General features: G+C 43.9%; 1 protein-coding gene across 8 annotated transcripts in view; it reads right to left on the bottom strand.

The window, feature by feature from the left end:
- Positions 1 to 20,092, bottom strand: part of Ptk2 (protein tyrosine kinase 2) — a 201,261-nt gene that overhangs the window by 25,539 nt on the left and 155,630 nt on the right. For all 8 annotated transcript variants that reach the window (XM_048358854.1, XM_048358863.1, XM_048358853.1 and 5 more), the window contains 4 exons: positions 19,764 to 19,879; positions 19,015 to 19,115; positions 16,639 to 16,728; positions 12,186 to 12,390 (listed from right to left, as the gene is read on the bottom strand). In XM_048358854.1, the coding sequence (XP_048214811.1) occupies positions 12,186 to 12,390; positions 16,639 to 16,728; positions 19,015 to 19,115; positions 19,764 to 19,879 (512 nt within the window). The remainder of the gene's footprint in view (positions 1 to 12,185; positions 12,391 to 16,638; positions 16,729 to 19,014; positions 19,116 to 19,763; positions 19,880 to 20,092) is intronic.

Genomic DNA, 20,092 nt, shown 5'->3' with positions numbered 1-20,092 from the left:
CCCCCTCCCGGGAGCCGGGGGAGCTGGGTAGGAAGAAATCTAGGAAGCAGGTTACAATGTCAAACCCATTCCAGGGCACAGGCATTGTAAGACTGGAGCAAACCAATGGTTCCTGTCTACATTTGTGTGCATGCCTGTGTGTGTGTGTGTGTGTGTGTGTGTGTGTGTGTGTGTGTGTGTCGGGGGGGGGGGGGGAGTGGTCCTGAAGCTTGAACTCAGGATCTAGGTGCTGTCCCTGAGCTTTTTTGCTCAAGGATAGGACTCATCACTTGAGTCACAGCTCTTCTTCCAGCTTTTTGGTGGTTTATTGCAGGTAAGAATCCACTGGACTTTTTCTGCCCTGGCTGGCTTCAAACCACGACTGTTCAGATCTTGGCCTCCTGATTACAGGTGTGAAGCATCAGTGCTCTCCAGAATACTTTTTTTCAGACATAAATCCTTCTAAATTTATTTCCTTCTTCCCTTCCTTTCTTCCTTCCCTCTATTTCTTCTTTCTCTTTGCTAACAGTACTAAATGTCAGAGACGAACAAACTGAGAGGGCTAACAGTGAGGTAGAGAAGCTGCAGTCTGAGTCGGGCTAAAGCTAGGCACATTTGGCCACAAAAAGATTATGTCACCAGAGACAAGGAAATCTCACACGCCTCACCCACAAAAAGGATGCCTCTCTGACCACCTGCCTTGAAGGGTTGTTGCAAACAATAAAAGGAAACAATCTATACAGAGCTGAGACAAGTACTGTCTCCTGTACTCTTAGCTGTACTCTCCTGTACTCTGTACAGCTCCTGTACTCTTAGCTGCCCGGGAGGCTGAAATTGGTATAGCGTGGTTCTAGGCCAGATTGGGAAAACAATTCAAGAGATTCCATCCCAACCAATAAAAAACTCGGCATGATGGTGTACATCCTAGCTACATGAGAAGCAACAATAGGTGAATCTAGGCCCAGGCTGGACCTGGGCAAACAAGTGAGACCCTACTCAAAAAGTAACTAATGCAAAATGTACTAGAGGAATGGCTCAAGCTGCAGACTGCTGGTCTAGTAACCACAAGGCCCAGACTTCAAACCCTAGTACCCCAAACCCCAATACCACAAACAGAGCTCTGAACTCCAAAAGCATTTTAAAAATAGAAAGAACACGATGACAAATTCCCCATTAAATTTGTTCCCAGCATCTGATGGGTACCATTCCTACAGGGGGCTGTATGCCAAGTGTTTCAAATGATTTAAAATCCAACTAATTTGAGGTGCACAAGACCAAGTATGCTTTTTTTGATGGGGGGGGGGGAGATTCATTGAATCTCCTTCTAAATTGTTTGCAATGTAACTTTTATACACACAATGGTGTACTGATCCTCTGTGGCTCTGAACCTGTCGCCACGCTCGGGGCATCATTTGGCACAGGATCAGCGGGCCCCAATGGCTCATCAGTGGGGTCCTGGGAGGGCGTCACTCAGGTTTCTAGATCACAGAACCCAAGGGTGCCACATCTGAAAGCGCTTGAGGAGGGCAGAGACAGGCAAACTTGGAGCCATGCACACTTGGGCCGAGTGCTTGTTCCTCCATTCCCCTCTCCCCCGCTACCCAGGGAAGTGCTCAGCCTAGTCATGTTCCCCACAGCCTCTCCGGCCTCGAAAACAAAGGTACCTGTCTCTTGTCTACATTACCAAAGAACTACCGCTTAACTAAATTTAACTCTAGAAATCGGAAACTTCCGGTTGCTGGGCTTTGGTCACATAAAGACTCATCCATGCCCCCCCTTCTGCCCCCCGCATTCCTACAATGAGTACAGACTCTGAAGGGGAATATGCAAAAGTAAGGAACAAGTGAATGGCTGAATAAAGCCCAAGAATAGAGGAATAAAGCCAATTCAGGCTACTGTTGAGTGCAGAGTACATGGATTATTCAGGCTGACTGTTGAGTGAAGAGCACATTGGTAGACTTCCTGAGCTTGCAACTGGCCACACAGTTTCAAGGCTACTTTCTTCCAGATGGACACTGAGATCTCAAGTGAGACCACAGTAAGGAGCTATGGTACCTTAGCTAGTTGTTTTCTAGAGTCATGTTCTCAGCACCTGATGCTGAAAACACTCAACAGATAACAAATCTTGACACTTTTAGGCTTAAACACACACACACACACACACACACACACACACAAAAACAAACTAGAAAGTACAGATCACGTCTGTAATCCTAGCTACTCAGGAGGCTGAGATCTGAGGATCACGGTTCAAAGCCAGCCCGAGCAGGAAAGTCCGTGAGACTCTTATCCCCAATTAACCACCAGAAAAACCGGAAGTGGTGCTGTGGCTTAAGTGGTAGAGCACTCACCTTGAGCTGAAGAGCTCAGAGACAGTGCCCAGGCCTAGAGTTTAAGCCCCATAACCGCCCCCTGACCCCCAAACAACAAACTAGAAAGTACCTAAGAACCAAGTAGAAAAATAATCTAAAGCCCTTTTGCCTACTTCTTAAAATCATTAAAATACAGACAAGCTTTGAGAAGCTCATTTGGACATCTCTTTCAAGCAATAGAAATCCCATGTTAAACAGGCCTCACTGGTCCATTTTCTTTAGATGGGTCACCCTGGTCTTAAGGCTAATGTTTCTCTTCAAACCTTCAGATAGGTCCTGTGAGGCCCTTCCCACACAGGGACCTTCCCAGGCACTTCCTCTCTCTCAACTTCTGAATTTACAGCCTGACTCTCTCTTCTAACTGTAGTTACATATTGCTGTTTGTGGGACTGAGGAATAAGCACCTAGTGTCCCTAGTGTCCAGAGCAGGTCTAACTGGGCAGGCCAATCTTGAGCCTCAAAGCACACAGGGACAAGTGGAAAGCAAGCTCTTTCCATCTCAGGACTTTGGTCACATACCAGAAAGAACATGTCAAAATGCCTGTGAGAAACCCAGTTTGTAGCTTTGAGTAGTGAGGAACATAAACAACACATACACTGTTTTTGCAGTGTGCAGTTACTCCATAGATGGAATAAGAGGGCACAAGGAGACCTGGCGGAGTTCTCTTCCTACAGCTGCAGAGGAGCACAGGGCGGCACGCGAGAATGCACACAGAGTCACAAGGTCAGACTGAAGCATATTTTCCCAGACTCTCAATATTTTTAGTAGCAATACATTCCATTTGAAAGCTTTCAGCTGCCTAATGTGAACTGGCCATGAGCCCTCCCAGCTTCTCCTGGGATGGTGGTTTCCAAAGCTCAAAGTTGCAAATAGATGAAACAGAGCTGAGACTTGTCACTTAGTAAACATGAATGCATTTGATAATTACATGGGCTTCACCTTGCAAGAGAATCTTGAAGAAGGGAAAGGAGAGCTCTCCTTAACGTTAGCTCACATGTATTTTTTGCTTCTTTCAATTTAAAAGAAAGTCACCAAGATAGCCAATTTGCAGTCAAAGGGCATTAGAACTCTTGAGGGCTACTGATTTCCTTCTTGCTTGCCACACCTCCTGTGAAACTCAGTCTCAAACTCCCACTGGCATGCAGAAGTCACACTAAATCCCTCTGGAGCAACAAAATGACAGTTTATCACTGGGTATTGTGGTGGCGAGCAAGAACATGGTCTATTAGGTCCCTCATTTTCAGTACTGAGCTAAGATGCGAGCCCACATCTCCAGGCAGGGTAAGTCAGCAATGTAGGAATCCAACTGATCTAGAACGGTTGGTGCTCAAAGTCACTGGAGTAGCCCTATTGCAAAAGGCAGTGGAGAGGAGCTTCACCCCAAGGGGTTCAGCATACAGAAGATAGTCTCTCAATCACAGGGCAATCTTACCACCATGGAGAAACAAAGGGTATGAAATCGCGAGTAAATGTAAACTGCTTCTGTACTTTACTTGCTTTCTAGCCACTAGGATGGGATGAAGTTATATTGCTTCGTTTCTTCTCCTTCCCTTCTCTGTCTTTTCCTTCCCACTCCCTCTTCCATTCTTTCTTTCCGGAACCCACCAGGGGCATGCACATCCTAGGCAAGTGCTATACCACTGAGCTACATCCCTTCTCTTATCTCATTTCTGTAGCATATGTTCTACCAGCTCTTCTCTTTGAAACTATCGCCTAAACAAAGAGATATCTCACAATTTGCTTTGGTTATAAAATCAGTCTGGGTTTGTAGTTACTTGAGCTCTTCTGAAAAATACCAGAAGGAGGGAGGGAAGGAAAGAGGGAGGCAAGGTGGGGGAGAGAGAAAGACAGAGAGAGAGAGAGAGGGAGAGAGAGAGAGAGGGAGAAAGGGAGAGAGGGGGAGAGAGGGAGAGAGAGGGGGAGAGAGGGAGAGAGAGAGGAGAGAGGGGGAGGGAAGGAGGGAGGGAAAGAGAGGAAGGGAGGGAGAGAGAGAGAGGGAGGGGGGAAGGGAGGAGATAGGAGCAATAAAAAGGAAAAATAAAAATAGAGGAAAGGGCTTGTTCTGGCAAGTTCATGGGAATTCCAGTTCTGAAACATGATCTCTTGTAATTACTCAATATTGCCTCACTAGAAAGGAATGAAGTTGACCTTCTAACAAGCCCCCTGGTGTCTTTGTGGGAAAACAACTTGCAGGATTGAGGCAGAGCTGGGGCTGGCAGATCTGGGGTGAGTGAACTGGAGGCTGACGATCACAAACCTTTCTGCAGCTGTATCTCTATGAGCAGGTGCCATGGACACCCAGCCCCACTGAAATGTCAAAATCACAAATCACGTTCATACCTCCACTCATGACATATTTCAAACTTTGGGAAACAAGTCCTGATTGCTTGCTGTGTTTGACAACTTGAAATTATTATTTTTGTACCAATATACTGGTGCACATTTTCTCTCTCTCTCTCTCTCTCTCTCTCTGTCTCTCCTGTTTCCTCCTTCAGAGTGCTGGGGTTAGGGATGAGAGCTATCACTCCCAGCTCTTAGTTTGGTTTTTGATATAGAGTCAAGGTTCCCACATTTGTTAATCCCACTTCTCCAATTTCATTTTCCTGCCCATTTGTAAGCTGAATAAAGCTGAGAACAACTGACACTTCACTTCCCAAAGGAGGAAAGATGTCCATGTCTGATCTGTCCATCATTAATGCTCTCTAAGGACACTAACCTGGAAAGGAAATTCAGAGTACGGGAATTTAGAGCACTAAAGAGCTAAAGAGAAACTGTGGAGACAGGAAAATAGTACTAGGAACAGAATTGTTGGGAAAAAAGAATTATGATGGGTATGGCAGGGAAGTTTGATGACTTCCCTGTGGTTTAGTGTGGATTGAAGAGGCCAATAGTAAATATGCAGGTTACGCCTGGCTAGAGTTCTCTCTTGACAACAGGCAGGTAGGGGAGGTAACTGATCGGAAGAGACAGAGAAAAGGAGGGGTGGGGACACCAGTGAGGACAAGTGCACGGTGGACGAGACAGCAAGGAATATAGGTTCTTGAGGTGAGGGGGGTAGGGGGTTCTACCCCTGCCCTATAACCTGAGCCACCAGGGCAAGTCATATGACTTCTAAGCTTCAGCACTCATCCTTTGGAGGAGCTCTGAAATCCAAATAAGGTAAGATCTATGACAATGATGTGTGCGGCTATAGAAGCACAGGAAGCAATTTCTATGAAATACAATCAAATTTTAGAAAAGATTTGCTTGGTGAACACAAAACCAAACCGGGGCTGGGTGCCAGTGGCTTATGACTATCTATAATCCTACTGACTCAGGAAGCTGAGATCTAAGATTCATGGTTTCAAGCCAGCCTGGGTGGACAAATCTGGTAAACTCTCATCTCGAAATAATCAGCTATACAAGCCAGAAGTAGAGGTGAGGCTCGAGTGGTAGAACATTAGTCATTAGTAAAAATGTGAAAAAATATGATAGTGAGTTCAGGACTAGTACCAAAACAACAATAGCAAAACAGTTAGTGGAAACAACTTCAACTTCACATTAAATTCTTATTAAATTTAGGTTTACAGTCAGGTAGTAGTGCCTCATGCTTGTAATCCTAGTGACTTTGGAGGCTGAGATGTGAGGATCGGAGTATGAATCCAACAGTGAGAGTTATCTCCATTAATGACCAAGTGCTGAAAGTGTGTGGTTCAAGTGGTAGTGTGTACACACACACACTTACATACACACACACACACATATTTAGGTTTACTATTTAATTTTTAATTATTGCAAACATTTAAGATGTAAATGGAGACTGCTGGGAACCGACTTCTCTTTTATACATTATTTGGCCCAAAAAGGATGGCGCCAGGGTAGAGAACACTAAGGCTAAGTTAAGTGTGGACTAAGGAAGTAGAAGTGTTGAGACACCGTCTTTGTAACAGTCTTCTGGCATCTGGACGGTGTATCTCCCAGGCACTAAAGGCCCTTGCTTTCACTCACTAACACCTCACGGGCTACCCTGCAAAGTACTTGCAGCTGCAGCCACCCTTAATGGACAAGTGATAAAGGAAGTTCTTAGGTGTTCCCCAAGAACAGTCAGTGTGGAGCCGGGGCTCCCTCTCGGGGCTGTCTCACTCCAAAGCTCATGTTCTCACACAATTCTGTAGCGCCTCAGCTTAAAATCAAATTCAAACAACCACACTGTTCTAAAACACTGAACTCTTCATCTCCAGAAAGAATTCTATCATTAACTGCTTTAGGTCCACCACGAGACTGGCTGACAGTGTGTACACTATGATTTTTTTTTTTTTTTGCCAGTCCGGGGGCCTTGGACTGGGGACCTGAGCACTATCCATGGCTTCTTTTGCTCAAGGCCAGCACTCTGCCACTTGAGCCACAGCGCCACTTCTGGCTGTTTTCTATATATGTGGTGCTGGGGAATTGAACCCAGGGCTTCATGTATATGAGGCAAGCACTCTTGCCACTAGGCCATATTCCCAGCCCCAGTGTGTACACTATGTACACTTCCATGGGCCATCTGTAGGAGAAGGAATTTCTGAATTATTTCACTTAATCCTGAAAACCAGCAGGTGGGCGGTACTTATGATCCTGCTCTTACAGGAAAGCTAAGTAACTTCCTGGAGGTCACAGAGCCTTTTAAATTTTATGTGTGTGCACACCCACATCCTGTTAACTCTGAAGGTGTTGTGATAACTCTCACAGATCAACTGAAACAGTCTGTGTTTCTGAGATGCCTTGCCATTTCACTTGGGTATGACAGCAGTGTGGAAAAAGCCACAGAGCTGATTCTCCCAAAGGTCAGTACGGTAAGATCAAGTTCAGTAAGTATCACAACGTAAAGTTAAAACAACTCAAATCCCCAAACAAAATCACACAAATCTAATATACAAATCAAAACAAAAACCTCAAACCAAACCCACAGCAGCCTCAAGCTGCAGCTAAAATGTCACCTACAGAGTTCACAGCAGACCTCAGAGTGGCCTGGCTCCAGTCTGCCTGAAGTCCCCTCTGCTGTGACCTGATCTTGTCAAAAACTACCACACCCTTGCCTGACAGACATGCCAGAGTCCCAGCTCTGCCAAAGCGGCAGTGTCCTCACCTGCAAACGACAAGGACACCACACTCAGCAACACAAAGTGCTCAACAACGGTCACTTTTTCTTTGTTTTTTGCCAGTCCTGGGGCTTGAACTCAGGGCCTGAGCACTGTCCCTGGCTTTTTTTTTGCTCAAGGCTAGCACTCTGCCACTTGAGCCACAGCACCACTTCTGGCTTTTTCTATGTATGTGGTGCTAAAACCCAGAGGCGAGCACTTTACCACTAGGCCATATTCCCAGCCACAGTAACTGTCACCTTTTCAAGTTATAACTAGTAAAACTAAATGCAGAGGACAGAGTGCTACTGCCCACATACCAAGTTCTTTCTGAAGAACTCGGCGATGAAGGCCAATTTAAAGCATGACTGCTTTTGATGGCAAAGTACACAGAGTGAGGTGTCAGTAAACTTTACATACCACTTATATCCTCCACTTCATCTTCACACGTGAGCATGGCTCACTCACAAATAATCATTTCTAAATTATGAAACTTGAAAGTAAGCAAGCAATTCTGAGAAACAACTAGTCTTAGAGCCACCAGAAGTTCAGTTCACTGCTAGCCACCCCATACAGTGGTAGTGCTGAATGCAGGCCCAGCCTAACGGAGACGTATGTCCGCATGCTCACAGGCACTGACTACCCAACTTGCAGAGCAACATTCAGAGCTCCAAAATGGAACGCATGCCAATTTCTACCAAGAGCACAAGGTCCCAATAAGCTATGGAGTATTCATAAACAGGACATTACGTATACCACAGATAATCAACTGCCTGGATAACACAGGTGGTCTCACAAACTAAATGATGAGCAAAACAAATCGTGAACAAAACAGAATGTACCTACTGATACATTTATATCAACAGACTGAACCGACCTATGGGCAGCACAGTGGCTACCATAAGAGGGCCAACAGTGAATTGAAAAGGGACATTCTGGAGGATTTCTGTTTTTTTTTTTTTTTTTTTTTTGGCCAGTCCTGGGCCTTGGACTCAGGGCCCGAGCACCGTCCCTGGCTTCTTCCCGCTCAAGGCTAGCACTCTGCCACTTGAGCCACAGCGCCCCTTCTGGCCGTTTTCTGTATATGTGGTGCTGGGGAATCGAACCTAGGGCCTCGTGTATATGAGGCAGGCACTCTTGCCACTAGGCTATATCCCCAGCCCTGATTTCTGGGTTTTTATTTTCTTATTTTAGATATGGTTACATCAGGTGTCCAATCTGTGAAAATTCACTGAGCTGTCTTTTCACTATGCTTTCAACTCAAGTGTTGGGTCTTTAGTATAGACCTCAATACAAAATTGGGAAATGTATAAAAGTTATGGGACAATACTTAAAGTGGCTAATTTGCTTATTTTGTGTCCTTCCTCATCTAAAAAGGATTCAAGAGACAACATGACCGAGCAGCATTTACTGACAGAGTGGCACAAAGACTTTGGATGAAAACAAGTACTGCTGGGAAATGCTGTTTTTGAATAGAAGCTGCAAAAGCTGTTCATTAGTTTTCTCTGATGTAGTACCTACCAAAGAATAAAACTTAACTAGGGATTATATGACTTCTTCCATTAAAATATTTAGTGCATTTTTATAATCTATCAAACATAAAGCACAAATACACTAGAGTATTTTCATCACTGAGGAATTTTTTTTTAATATTGGATATGGGCTACCTATAGGTTGCTCCCATTCTCTGTGAGTTCACTCATGTGAGTATGGCAATAGGTTGAAAGGAGCTTTTATTGGTCACAGAGGCTGTCTCAGCAAATTCTGACCAAGTAATTTTTTTTTTTTTGGCCAGTCCTGAGCGCTGTCCCTGGCTTCTTTTTGCTCAAAGCTAGCACTCTACCACTTGAGCCACAGCGCCACTCCCAGCCCTTTCTATTTATGTGGTGCTGAGGAATGGAAACCAGGGCTTCATGCATGCAAGGCAAGCACTCTACCACTAAGCCACATTCCCAGCCCAGACCAAGTAATTTTTCTGTGACTTTGACAAAGTCTAAAAGTGTTGTCTCCAAGAGTTACTCTCCTCAGCTTATGCAGTTGCAAGGAACGGAGAGGCCAGGTAAGGAAGAATGGAGGGACAGTGGGGAGTAGCATGCTTGTCACAGCTACTTTTAGGGCAGTTGAGAGAAATGGGTTTGGGAAATAAGCCTGACCAGCCAGGTATCAGTAAGGGGGGATCACTGAATATTTATCATGTCTTTTAATAACTCTGGATAGATTAAAATATGAAATACATCTTAGTAACAGAATTTAGTTGTTGTAATGCACTGTTCATGTAAAACCTAAACAGACTGCATAAAGTTATTGGGTAGCCATATTATAAATATTCAAAATGCAAATTAAACTGTTTCAGGTGGGAACAGAACACTTCAGAGTAAATGGTCAATCACCTATGCTCAACGTGCACAAAAGGACACCTGCAACTCTAGAAGAGGCACATGTGTGCACCAGTGCTCCTGGCTGGAGGTGTGGGCAACACCGAGGTGAGTATGACGATCCCTGTCCTCAAGGAGCCTCAGTCTAGTAGGAAGGAGACATACTAGACTGTGAGCTCCTCGAGGGCAGGAAAAGTGCTTGGGTCATCTGTGCCCAGTGACCAGCACCAGGCCCACAGCGTTAGAAACTGAGCTGACTGCAGGATGCAGCTGTCTGGGGTGGCTCAGGGACGGGCCAGAACACACAGGTCACACAGACGCAGAGGGGCAGGCTGGCAGCTGGGAAGCCACACAAGAGCCAGCACAGGAAGGGAGCGAGATACATGGGGCGGTCTCTGCAGGGAGTGGGGGGTGTCTGGGTGAGAGACGGAGTGAATTTGGCTTTGGTGTGAGGAAGAGCTCTTTAAGCCCTGAAGAAGGTCTAAATGTATACCCTGCTGACTTCTGCCAAGACATGAGAGGTCACAGTAAGCCACTGGAAGTCGCCTTTTGCAGCAGTGTTACTTTTTCTTAGTGGAATTTCAGGAAGACAGGCGAAGTAGTTATGCCAGGAAAATGGGGAGAAAGGAGAGGAGGCTCAGAGAAGGCAATGGCTTTGCTTCTTGGATAACATGACAGCCAGCTGGAAATTTGAAGTGGAGATCTGGGACTTGTGAGAAAAGGACAGGACCAAAGCTAAAGAGTAGGGGAGAGACAGAGACTATGAATAGGCCAGACAGTCACAATGAGTAATGAAGGCACAGAAGAGGTGGATAGCCAAGTGTTGTCTAGTCCACGGTAAGAGAGAGAAACAGCAAGGCAGAGGATGTCAGTAGGCAGTGTCAGAAAGGCAGGGGAATGAATATTAGTAGGTAAACTCAGGATATGTCATGTTTTAAAGGAAGATCAAAGAGGAGAAGAAAAAGTTCTGAGCAAAACATGAAATAAAGCACATTAGGATACTAGCTTTAACAGCAATAGGATATATATTTATATGGTAAGAGGATGGAAGAAAGTTGGAGTCCTTCAGCTGGAAAAAAACTGAGAAGAGATCAGAACATTCTCTGAGGTGTCTACAGGCCAACCGCACGAAAAGCAACGTGCCACTGTCCTGAGTGGGGAGCCAGGCCTGTGGGCAGGGGAGGGAGACCCAGAGTGTCTGGCCTTTCAGAGTGTAGAGCTCAAGGAAGAGTTAATGAGTGTGGCCACTCTATCCCATCCCCCCACCCCTACCACTGGCTTCAGCTCTGTGGGTCGGGGACAAAAACACTGGCTGACCACATGAACCTCACACTTCTCCCAGGACTCAGACTGCAGAGACTCCCATAAGACTTCCCCAGCAGGTGAGAACCTAAAGGTGTGCTGAGGCCAGACAACATTCAGGGTCTTCCAGCCCCTGAAATTTGGAGGTATTTTTGAAACAGAACAAAACACAGCAGGTAAACCAACAACTCAAACTCAGAGAGCTCACCTAGATAGGAGGGAGGTCACACAGCACGAGCAAGCCGTGGTGACACCATCTTATGAAAGTATGGGATCTCAGTCTAAGTCGAATTCAACAAGTGTTCATTGGGTAGTTACATGGTGTCTAGGCCTAAACGTGGCTTGGCAGGTCACGAGTGGGGCACCACAGTAATAACCATCACTGAGTTGAGTCAGGGAGACAGACAGCAACCCAGATGTTCCCAGGTCAGGCAGCACGTAGACTATACAGATGGTGTCTGGGGGGTTTACCACACATGTGGCCCCATGGGGACAATGATCCTCCAAGGGACTGGGAGCTACTGCTGGCCTTGCCCAAAATGGGAGCCACACATGAGAACAAGCAACAGATGGTTGTAATATGATAGAAGTGCTTAAAAGGTACTAGAGAGGGGTTGTCTCACTAGGAAAGTGTAGATTCGGAAAGGGTCATAAAAGAATTAGGTTCTGAAGATTGGACAGGAATTTATCGGGTGGCAAAAGTGGAGAGAGAACATGGAATGTGGGAAGGTGGTAAGTGGGACAAGGAGGATGACACACTCAGGGATGGCTGGAACACGGGGTACCAGGAAAGGCCTGGTATGAGAACGGAGAGGGCGGCAAGGACAGAATGGAAGCCATGCTAAGTCAGAGCCAGGGGAGTAAGATTTTAAGACTGAACTCACTAAAGTTTCTAACCAGGTAGAGAGAAATGTAAATCAATGTCAAAGTAACTGAACTTGCAGAGGGAATAATTCAGCCTCAGATGTACTGACAAAACCAGCTTAGAGTGCTACAAGTGCAAAGGAGAAGCAGCCAAATCTGCCCCCACCCCAGGCCCCTTCCACCCCACTCCTACCTGAGCTGAGCTTTAAGTTCAGTAAACCTGGGCCGCCTGCTGGGGTCATAAGCCCAGCATTTCGTCATAAGGCTGTAGAGGGTAGGAGGACAATTTGGAGGCATTGGTAATCTTTCCCCATTTTCAATTCGACCGATCACATCATTGTTCTTCACTCCTTGAAAGGGCTTCACACCATGCATCAGTATCTCCCACATACATACACCTGTGGAGTGGGAATGAAAACAGCGCAGTGAGCTCAGCACAAAGACAGTCCACTAGGTTTCAGGACCAAAGAACCAGCGGCAAGATCTTGGGATGCTCAGTAAGCCACAGCAGCGCTCAATTAACTCCAGGCATAACAAGAACAATCATTAGTTCACATGGTGCGAAGAATGGAGTGTTGAATTATTACCAGGAAAGTCATAATTATATAATTATAGAAGTTATTATAATTATATAGTCATAATTTTTTCAGTAGCCTATTTCTGAAAATCTCATTTACAAAGTGGCCCACTAGTTAGTTTGATGGACCAGTGCAAAAAACCACAAGTGACTTTTAGATGTGCCCTGAGGAACTCTGAAGTAGCCTGATGAGGATATATGGCAGCTGACCCAAGGCCTAATCAAAAGCCCTGAAGTTGAAGTCTTGGGCTTTAGACAGTTCAGATTCCTTGTGGAGGTACATGACAGCATTACTGTCCCTTTACCTTCTAACCACTCACTGCCTTCCCACAGCAAAAGTGTGCTTAAAAAATAATAAAAAGTGCCACACCGCGGCAATTTTGTCCACAAACACCCAAACAGAACTGACGTTATCTTGGGAAATCAAGCACTTTCTCTTCACCTTCCCCAAATCTCAAAGAATCCAACTTTAGACAAACACAACAAGATGGCAACATGTAATGCAAGGAAAGAGGGCACTCTGTAACCACCACGCCCTGGCTTCCGCCTCCTGCTTGGCTTGCCTTGGCTGAAATTACACTCTTTGCCGTGCCTTCAAAGTTCTTCTGAGACTCTACTTCTTGATTCTTCCTGACTCTCCTCCTGAAAGTTAATTATCCTTTTAAGCCTGCTTCTATCGTAGAATGTGCTGTACAAATGATGTCCCAAGAAGAAGGAATTGTGACCTTATAGAATGAAAACTGCCTGGAAGGAGGCAAGCTATATTACAAGCTAATGCGATACAGGAATTCGACTCTAAAATGGATCCAAGATCCAGAAGTTCTGATATAAATTTGAAGACTGACACACCACACACATACCATAACCCCACCCAGTAACACAACAACCAAAATGCCTTGGTGCTGCTTTCCTCACCAGAACTCATGCACAATACTAATGGTAACGTTAGGTATCATCTCTTCTGAGCTTAATTTTAACCTTGGCTCATACCTGTAATCCTAGCTACTTGGGAGAATGAGAATGGGAAGATTATGGTCTGAGGTCAGATTGGGAAGACATTTTCAAGATTCCTTTCAACCCATAGCTGACATCCCTAAGCTATATGGAAGGCCAGTTTATGATATAATTCTTTCTTACCATGGTTAATTTTTTATTCTTACAAAGAGTTTTTGTTGTTTTTTTTTAAACTCATTTGGACATGAAAGTAGCAATATAAAAGTAGCAAAACTTACAAAGTCCACATGAATTTTGTTAAGGAAAGCTGTATTTTAAAAAAATGCCCCAATTAGTATCAACTATAAAGTTGTTCTTCAGTTCTGGAAATGTTAAAATGTGAAACTATAGGAATTTCTCAATCACTGAAATATCAAGTTTCCTTGAGGGGGTAAGTTAAACCTGTCCTGTGATTTACCCAGCTAGCAACTGTGGTCTTGGATTTATATTTGAGTCACATGGTCTTCAGGATCTTTCCTAATTCTTTTTTTTTTTTGGCCAGTCCTGGGCCTTGGACTCAGGGCCTGAGCACTGTCCCTGGCTTCTTCCCGCTCAAGGCTAGCACTCTGCCACCTGAGCCACAGCGCCCCTTCTGGCCGTTTTCCATATATGTGGTGCTGGGGAATCGAACCGAGAGCTTCATGTGTAGGAGGCAAGCACTCTTGCCACTAGGCCATATTTCCAGCCCCTCCTAATTCTTTTTAAAATTGATTTTTATTGTTATTATAAAGGCGATGTCAACAGTGGTTACAGTTACAACTTCCTGCCTGGGCTGATTTTGAATCTTGATCCTCAGATCTCAGTTTCCTGAGTAGGTAGGATTACAGGTGTGAGTCACTTGCGCCCAGCTACATTTACTTATTTACTGTTATTACTACATTTACTTATTTACTTATTAGCTACATTTACTTATTTACTGTTATTATAAAGATAACATACAGAGGGGGTTAACGTTACATAAGTCAGATAAAGAGTACACTTCTCTTTGGAATGTTACCCCTTCCCTTGCTTTCTTCCAGTTTTTCCTTCCCGTCCCTACCTATAAGTTGTATAGTTCATTTTCCAGATAGTGTCTAGTGAGTACCACTGCTGTGATTTGTTCACCCTTTGTCCCTCCATTTCTGTGCCCCCTTACTCTCTCAAAAATAAAAGAATAAACAATACAAAAAGAAAACAAAAGCAATAATAAAGGAAATAACTCATTTCCATTTTCTAAAATTCATTTCAATTGGTATTATTTTATATTAGAGGCACACAGACATTGCACCTTCAGGTTCCTCCCCTAAGAGTATCCTCCTTTGGTCTCATTGTCTTTTCTCATTCTTCCTTTTAAAAATCACCAATTAAATGATACAATTAGATGGCACTAAGGGCTGGGAATATGGCCTAGTGGTAGAGTGCTTGCCTCATACACATGAAGCCCTGGGTTCGATTCCTCAGCACCACATATACAGAAGAAATCAGAAGTGGCACTGTGGCTCAAGTGGCAGAGTGCTAGTCTTGAGCAAAAAGAAGCCAGGGACAGTGCTCAGGCCCTGAGTTCAAGGCCCAGGACTGGCCAAAAAAAAAAAAAAAAGGTACTAAATGATTTTGTAAATCAATAGCAAGTAGGCATGAAAGTAAGAATAGTGATTTTTTTTTTGGTGCTAGTCTTGAGCCTCAAACTCAAGGCCTACACACTGTACATGTATTTATTTTACCACTTAAGCCACAGCTCCATTTCTGGTTTTCTGGTGGGTAACTGGAGATGAGAGTCTCAAGAACCTTCCTGCCTGGGCTGGCTCTGAACCATGATCCTTAAATCTCAGCCTACTGAGTGGCTAGGATTACAGGTGTGAGCTGTTACTGCCCAACTCTTCACTGGTTATGTATTTTTTTCTTCTTTATTGTCAAAGTGAAGTACAGAGGGATCACAGTTTCATATGTAAGGCAAGTACATTTCTTATCCAATTTGTTACCTCCTCCCTCATTTTTCACCCGTCTCCCTCCTCCCAAGAGTTGTATGGTTGGTTTACACCAATTGATTTTGTAATTGCTGGTTATTTTGTAAATGGAATCTTAGTGAACTTTTCTGTCTTCACTGGCTTCTAACCACCATCCTCTAGACTTCAGTTTCCAGAGTAGCTAGGATTAGAGGTAATGAGTCACCAATGAATGCCCAGCTAGTTATTTGTTGGCTTCAAAAATTTTTTATATGTTTGTGTATACAACACCCCACCCCCCACAGTGTGTTTCTTCTTATAGAAGAAAAGTTACACTGCATCTCCTCTGAAGTAGTTTGAACTTCACAGAGAAAATGTGCACACAAGACTACTCACAAGGGAGAAATCGTGGGGAATGTAGAAGAGGGATCAGTATCTGCTTGAGATTATCTGCAGTGTTAGGATTCATGGAAGCGGGGGCCTTTAACCTTAGATAGGATCGCACTGGCGGACTGAACTACTCAAGGCAGAAACAACATCAGGAAAGAAAGGGGCAGCAGTGCTCCACATCAACAGAGCAAGTCACTGTGCAATTTGGATAAAGGCAGTGTACATGCATAGTGCAGATGAATCAGAACCATGCTTTTACACCAGGTGTGAGGTACTGCAACAATCTACGGAGCAGTAGCAGGAAGAATACTTCGGAGGAGAGGGAGGGACAGACCAGACATCAAAGACAGAGAAGTTATAGAAGACCAAGGGTCGATTCCCAAGCCTTGAGACGAGTATTTCAGAACGAGGAGACGGATGGAGCAGTGTAGATCCTCCATGCTGGAGGAGCTGCCACAGAGCCAGAAGAACATTCAGTGTCCACATACAGTGAGATGGCAATGGAGGGAAGAGAGATAGAAGAAAGCAGACAGGGTATCTCCCTGAGGAGATGCAGAGGGGAGGCAGCAGAGGGGACCAGAAGAGAAGAGTGACATAGGCTGTGAGGGTGAGGTGCACTAGAGAATCACACCGGAAGCTGGAGCACAGCCTCTGCTCTACAACTACTTGTCAGTGACTCAAAACAAGACCAGCCAGGGAGGCGGTCAAGCTAGGGAAAGCATGGTTTTCTTTTTAAATACAAAGCTTAAAAATAAAATACTCACCAAACATCCATACGTCACTAGCTGAGGTAAACCGTCGAAAATTGATTGATTCTGGAGCCATCCATTTTATAGGCAATTTTCCCTTGGAAGCTAGAAGATTAATTGTATAAAATAAATTTTCCCTGTTATCTGCTTGAGAACCGAACAGAGCTTGCCGAGGTTTTCAATATTAAACTAAAAATCTCTAGTCATCGGACCCACTAGACCTTGATTCTCTGGGAGGTATTTGGATGGGTGAGTGGTGAAACACTGAAGTCCTTCCCTCTAAAGTGAGGTGTGTGCCGGAAGGCATCAACCGCCAAGCAGCATGGAAAGTGAACAGCACTGTGTTGTAAGGTTTCAGTTTACTAGAACAAAATATTGTTTGTCAGTTGTGGAGCTTGAACTCTGGTCCTGGGCATTGTTCCCAGCTCTTTTGCTCAAGGTTAGTGCTCTACCACGTTGAGCCACAGTGTGCTACTTACAGTTTTCTGGTGGTTAAACAGAGAAAAGAGTCACAGGAAAGGGTTGGGAATGTGGCATAGAGGTAGAGTGCTCGCCTAGCATGCATGCAGCCTGGGTTTGATTCCTCAGTGCCACATACACAGAAAAAGCCAGAAGTGGTGCTATGGCTCAAGTAGTAGAGAGTTAGCCTTGAGCATGGAGAGGCTTAGGGGCAGTGCCCAGGCCCTGAGCCTGAGTTCATGACCTAGGACTGGCAAAAAAAAAAAAGTCTCAGGGGGACATTTTTTGCCAGGGATGGCTTTGAACTGGGATCCTCAGATCTCAGCTTCCTGAGTAGCTAGGATTATAGACGTGAGCCAACAGCACCTGGCTATGATATTCTAAGTTAGATGAGTAAACAGCAAAAACCATTAACCAAATAATTCTTTTTATCTATTACATGTTCTTTTCAAATATCAAGCAATTAAGATTTAAATACTAAGATTTAAAGCTATGAAATGCAGAAAGAGTATTGAAAGAGAACAGTTATGAGGTTTTTGTGTCTACTGGTTGAAGAACCTTGGGCTAGCAACTGTTTTTGTTTTCTTTCTTTTTCTTGTTGTGCTGAGGCCAGAGCCAAACCCTCTATTAGTGAACTAGATCCCCAGCACCTGACTGTACTTTCTGGCTATTACAAGTGAAACTATATCACCATTTTATAGAAACACAGGTCTTCATTTCTCAGGGATCAATGCCCAGGAGTGTAACTGCTATGTTGTGTGGCAGCTGTGTATTTAGTTTTTAAGACTCTGCTAATCTCTTTTGGCTCAACTGTCTTACATTCTCATCAATAAGTTAAGCAAAATTTGGTTTCTCTGTGTCTTGGTGTCAATGGGTGTTATCACTATTTTTTTAATCTTAGCAAACTGATGGATTTAGTGACCCTGATGGGGGTGTGCCATCCTGATGGGCTGTAATTTGCATTTTTTCAGTGATGAAGATATGGAGCATCTTCATGTGTCCCACATATTTATTCTCTTCATCTTCTGCTCATGCTCCTGTGCTCTCTTCATTTACTATTGACAGTTTTTCCTACATTGTATCCTCATGTAGTTAGCAAACTATTTTCTCCTACTCTGTACCTTGTCCTTTCAACTTTCCAGGAGTCTTTTATAGAATAAGAATGCTTAATTCTGGGCTGGGAATGTGGCTTAGTGGGAGAGTGCTTCCCTTGAATACATGAAGCCCTGGGTTCGATTCCTCAGCACCACATATATAGAAAAAGCCGGAAGTGGCGCTGTGGCTCAAGTGGCAGAGTGCTAGCCTTGAGCAAAAAGAAGCCAGGGACAGTGCTCAGGCCCTGAGTTCAAGCCCCAGGACTGGCAAAAAACAAACAAACAAACAAAAAATACTTAATTCTAATGTGGTCTCATTCATCACATTTTGCTTTTTCTACATCCTTATTTTTAGTATCAAGCCAGCCTATAGACTACCTACAAGGGTCTAGACTACCAAGATTAAATACGCTTTTTTCCTTTTAAAAGTTGTACAGTTGTATGTTTTGTAATTTAACCTGATCAATCTTGAGTTTCCTTGGGGTGAGATTGGGGTTGAAGGTACCCAACTCCTCCAGCACTTTGAGCTGACAGACTACCATCCTTCCTCCACTCAGTTGGTCCCACATCTCAGTTAAGAACACTGGAAAATACTTTTTTTTTTTTTTTTTGCCAGTCCTGAGGCTTGAACTCTGGGCCTGGGCACTGTCTCTAAGCTCTAAGCTCCTTTTTGCTGAGGGATTCTACTCTTACACTTGAGCTGCAGTACCACTTCTGTTTGTATTTTTTTCCTGTGATTAATTAGAGTAAGAGTCTCAGCCTCCTGAGTATCTAGGATTACAGGCATGAGCCACTGGTGCCCAGTAAACACAGTAAAGGTCTGGAGTCTATTTCTTACCTTTGTAGTAAGTACTGTCTTCCATATATCGAGATAAGCCAAAGTCTCCTAATTTTACACAATCATTTGAGGATACCAGAACATTCCGAGCAGCAATGTCCCTAATAAAGAATTGAGGACAATAAATATAATAAAACCCCCATAAATACATGTGCACACACACACGCACGCATATACACACATAATTTGTTTTGAATGACAGCAAGATACATTCTCAAATAAGGAAAATTCTTACAAAACTACTTGTCATATTATCAACTACATTAAACTGACAGACAATAGAACACAACTGACATTGGAACTATGCCATTAAATAAATGGAATCTAGCTCTAACACAATATCTAACAAACATTTCCTAAGGACTTTCCTGTGCATTCAAACTATAGAGCTGCAAATTATGAAGAGAATTTCTGCAGAATGCCAGTAGATGTCATTTGTAAATAGATATCCTGCAAAGTTTCAGAACAATTATTTCAACATATTCACTGCTCCAGTCACATAGGGGCTCCTGATTGTATTTGTGGGAGGAATACATGTCGTGGGCGTATCCCCAATCCCTTTCACTGCTTATTAATGTGCCATGGCACTTCAGTCTGAAAGGACACATGACTTTCTAGAACTATACAAGAGACCTTTTAAATGGTGCAGAAGGTTATGGGCCATAGTTAGGAATTCTTCCTTGTCTGTTTCTCATCTACTACTTCCCCTGCTTGGAAGTCAACTTAGCAGCCTGATGCCTGGGTCTTACCTGTGTACAAATCTTTTGCTCTCCAGATATGCAAGTGCTGTACTAAGTTGATAAGCATACAGGATCAAAGACGCCAGATCCAAGCTGTACTTCCTTACTTGCAAAAATGATCTCAGCTTTTGGAACAAGGGTCAAGACAAAAGAGAACAACTCAAAGACAGAGAATAGAAATCAAAACAAGAATGCCACATGAAACAGCAATGTGAGCATTTCCAAATGCATTGATTACATAAAAATTTAAAAATGTAAGATGAAATATTATAAATTGGAAATTACGGTGACTTATTTTAAAATCCTACTATAAAATTAAAATACTTCTGACTACAAAC

This window comes from Perognathus longimembris, chromosome 12, assembly GCF_023159225.1.
Source record: "Perognathus longimembris pacificus isolate PPM17 chromosome 12, ASM2315922v1, whole genome shotgun sequence".
Taxonomy (NCBI): Eukaryota; Metazoa; Chordata; class Mammalia; order Rodentia; family Heteromyidae; genus Perognathus; species Perognathus longimembris.
The sequence above is the reverse complement of the archived record's forward strand: the minus strand, read 5'-3'. Positions and strand labels throughout refer to the sequence as shown.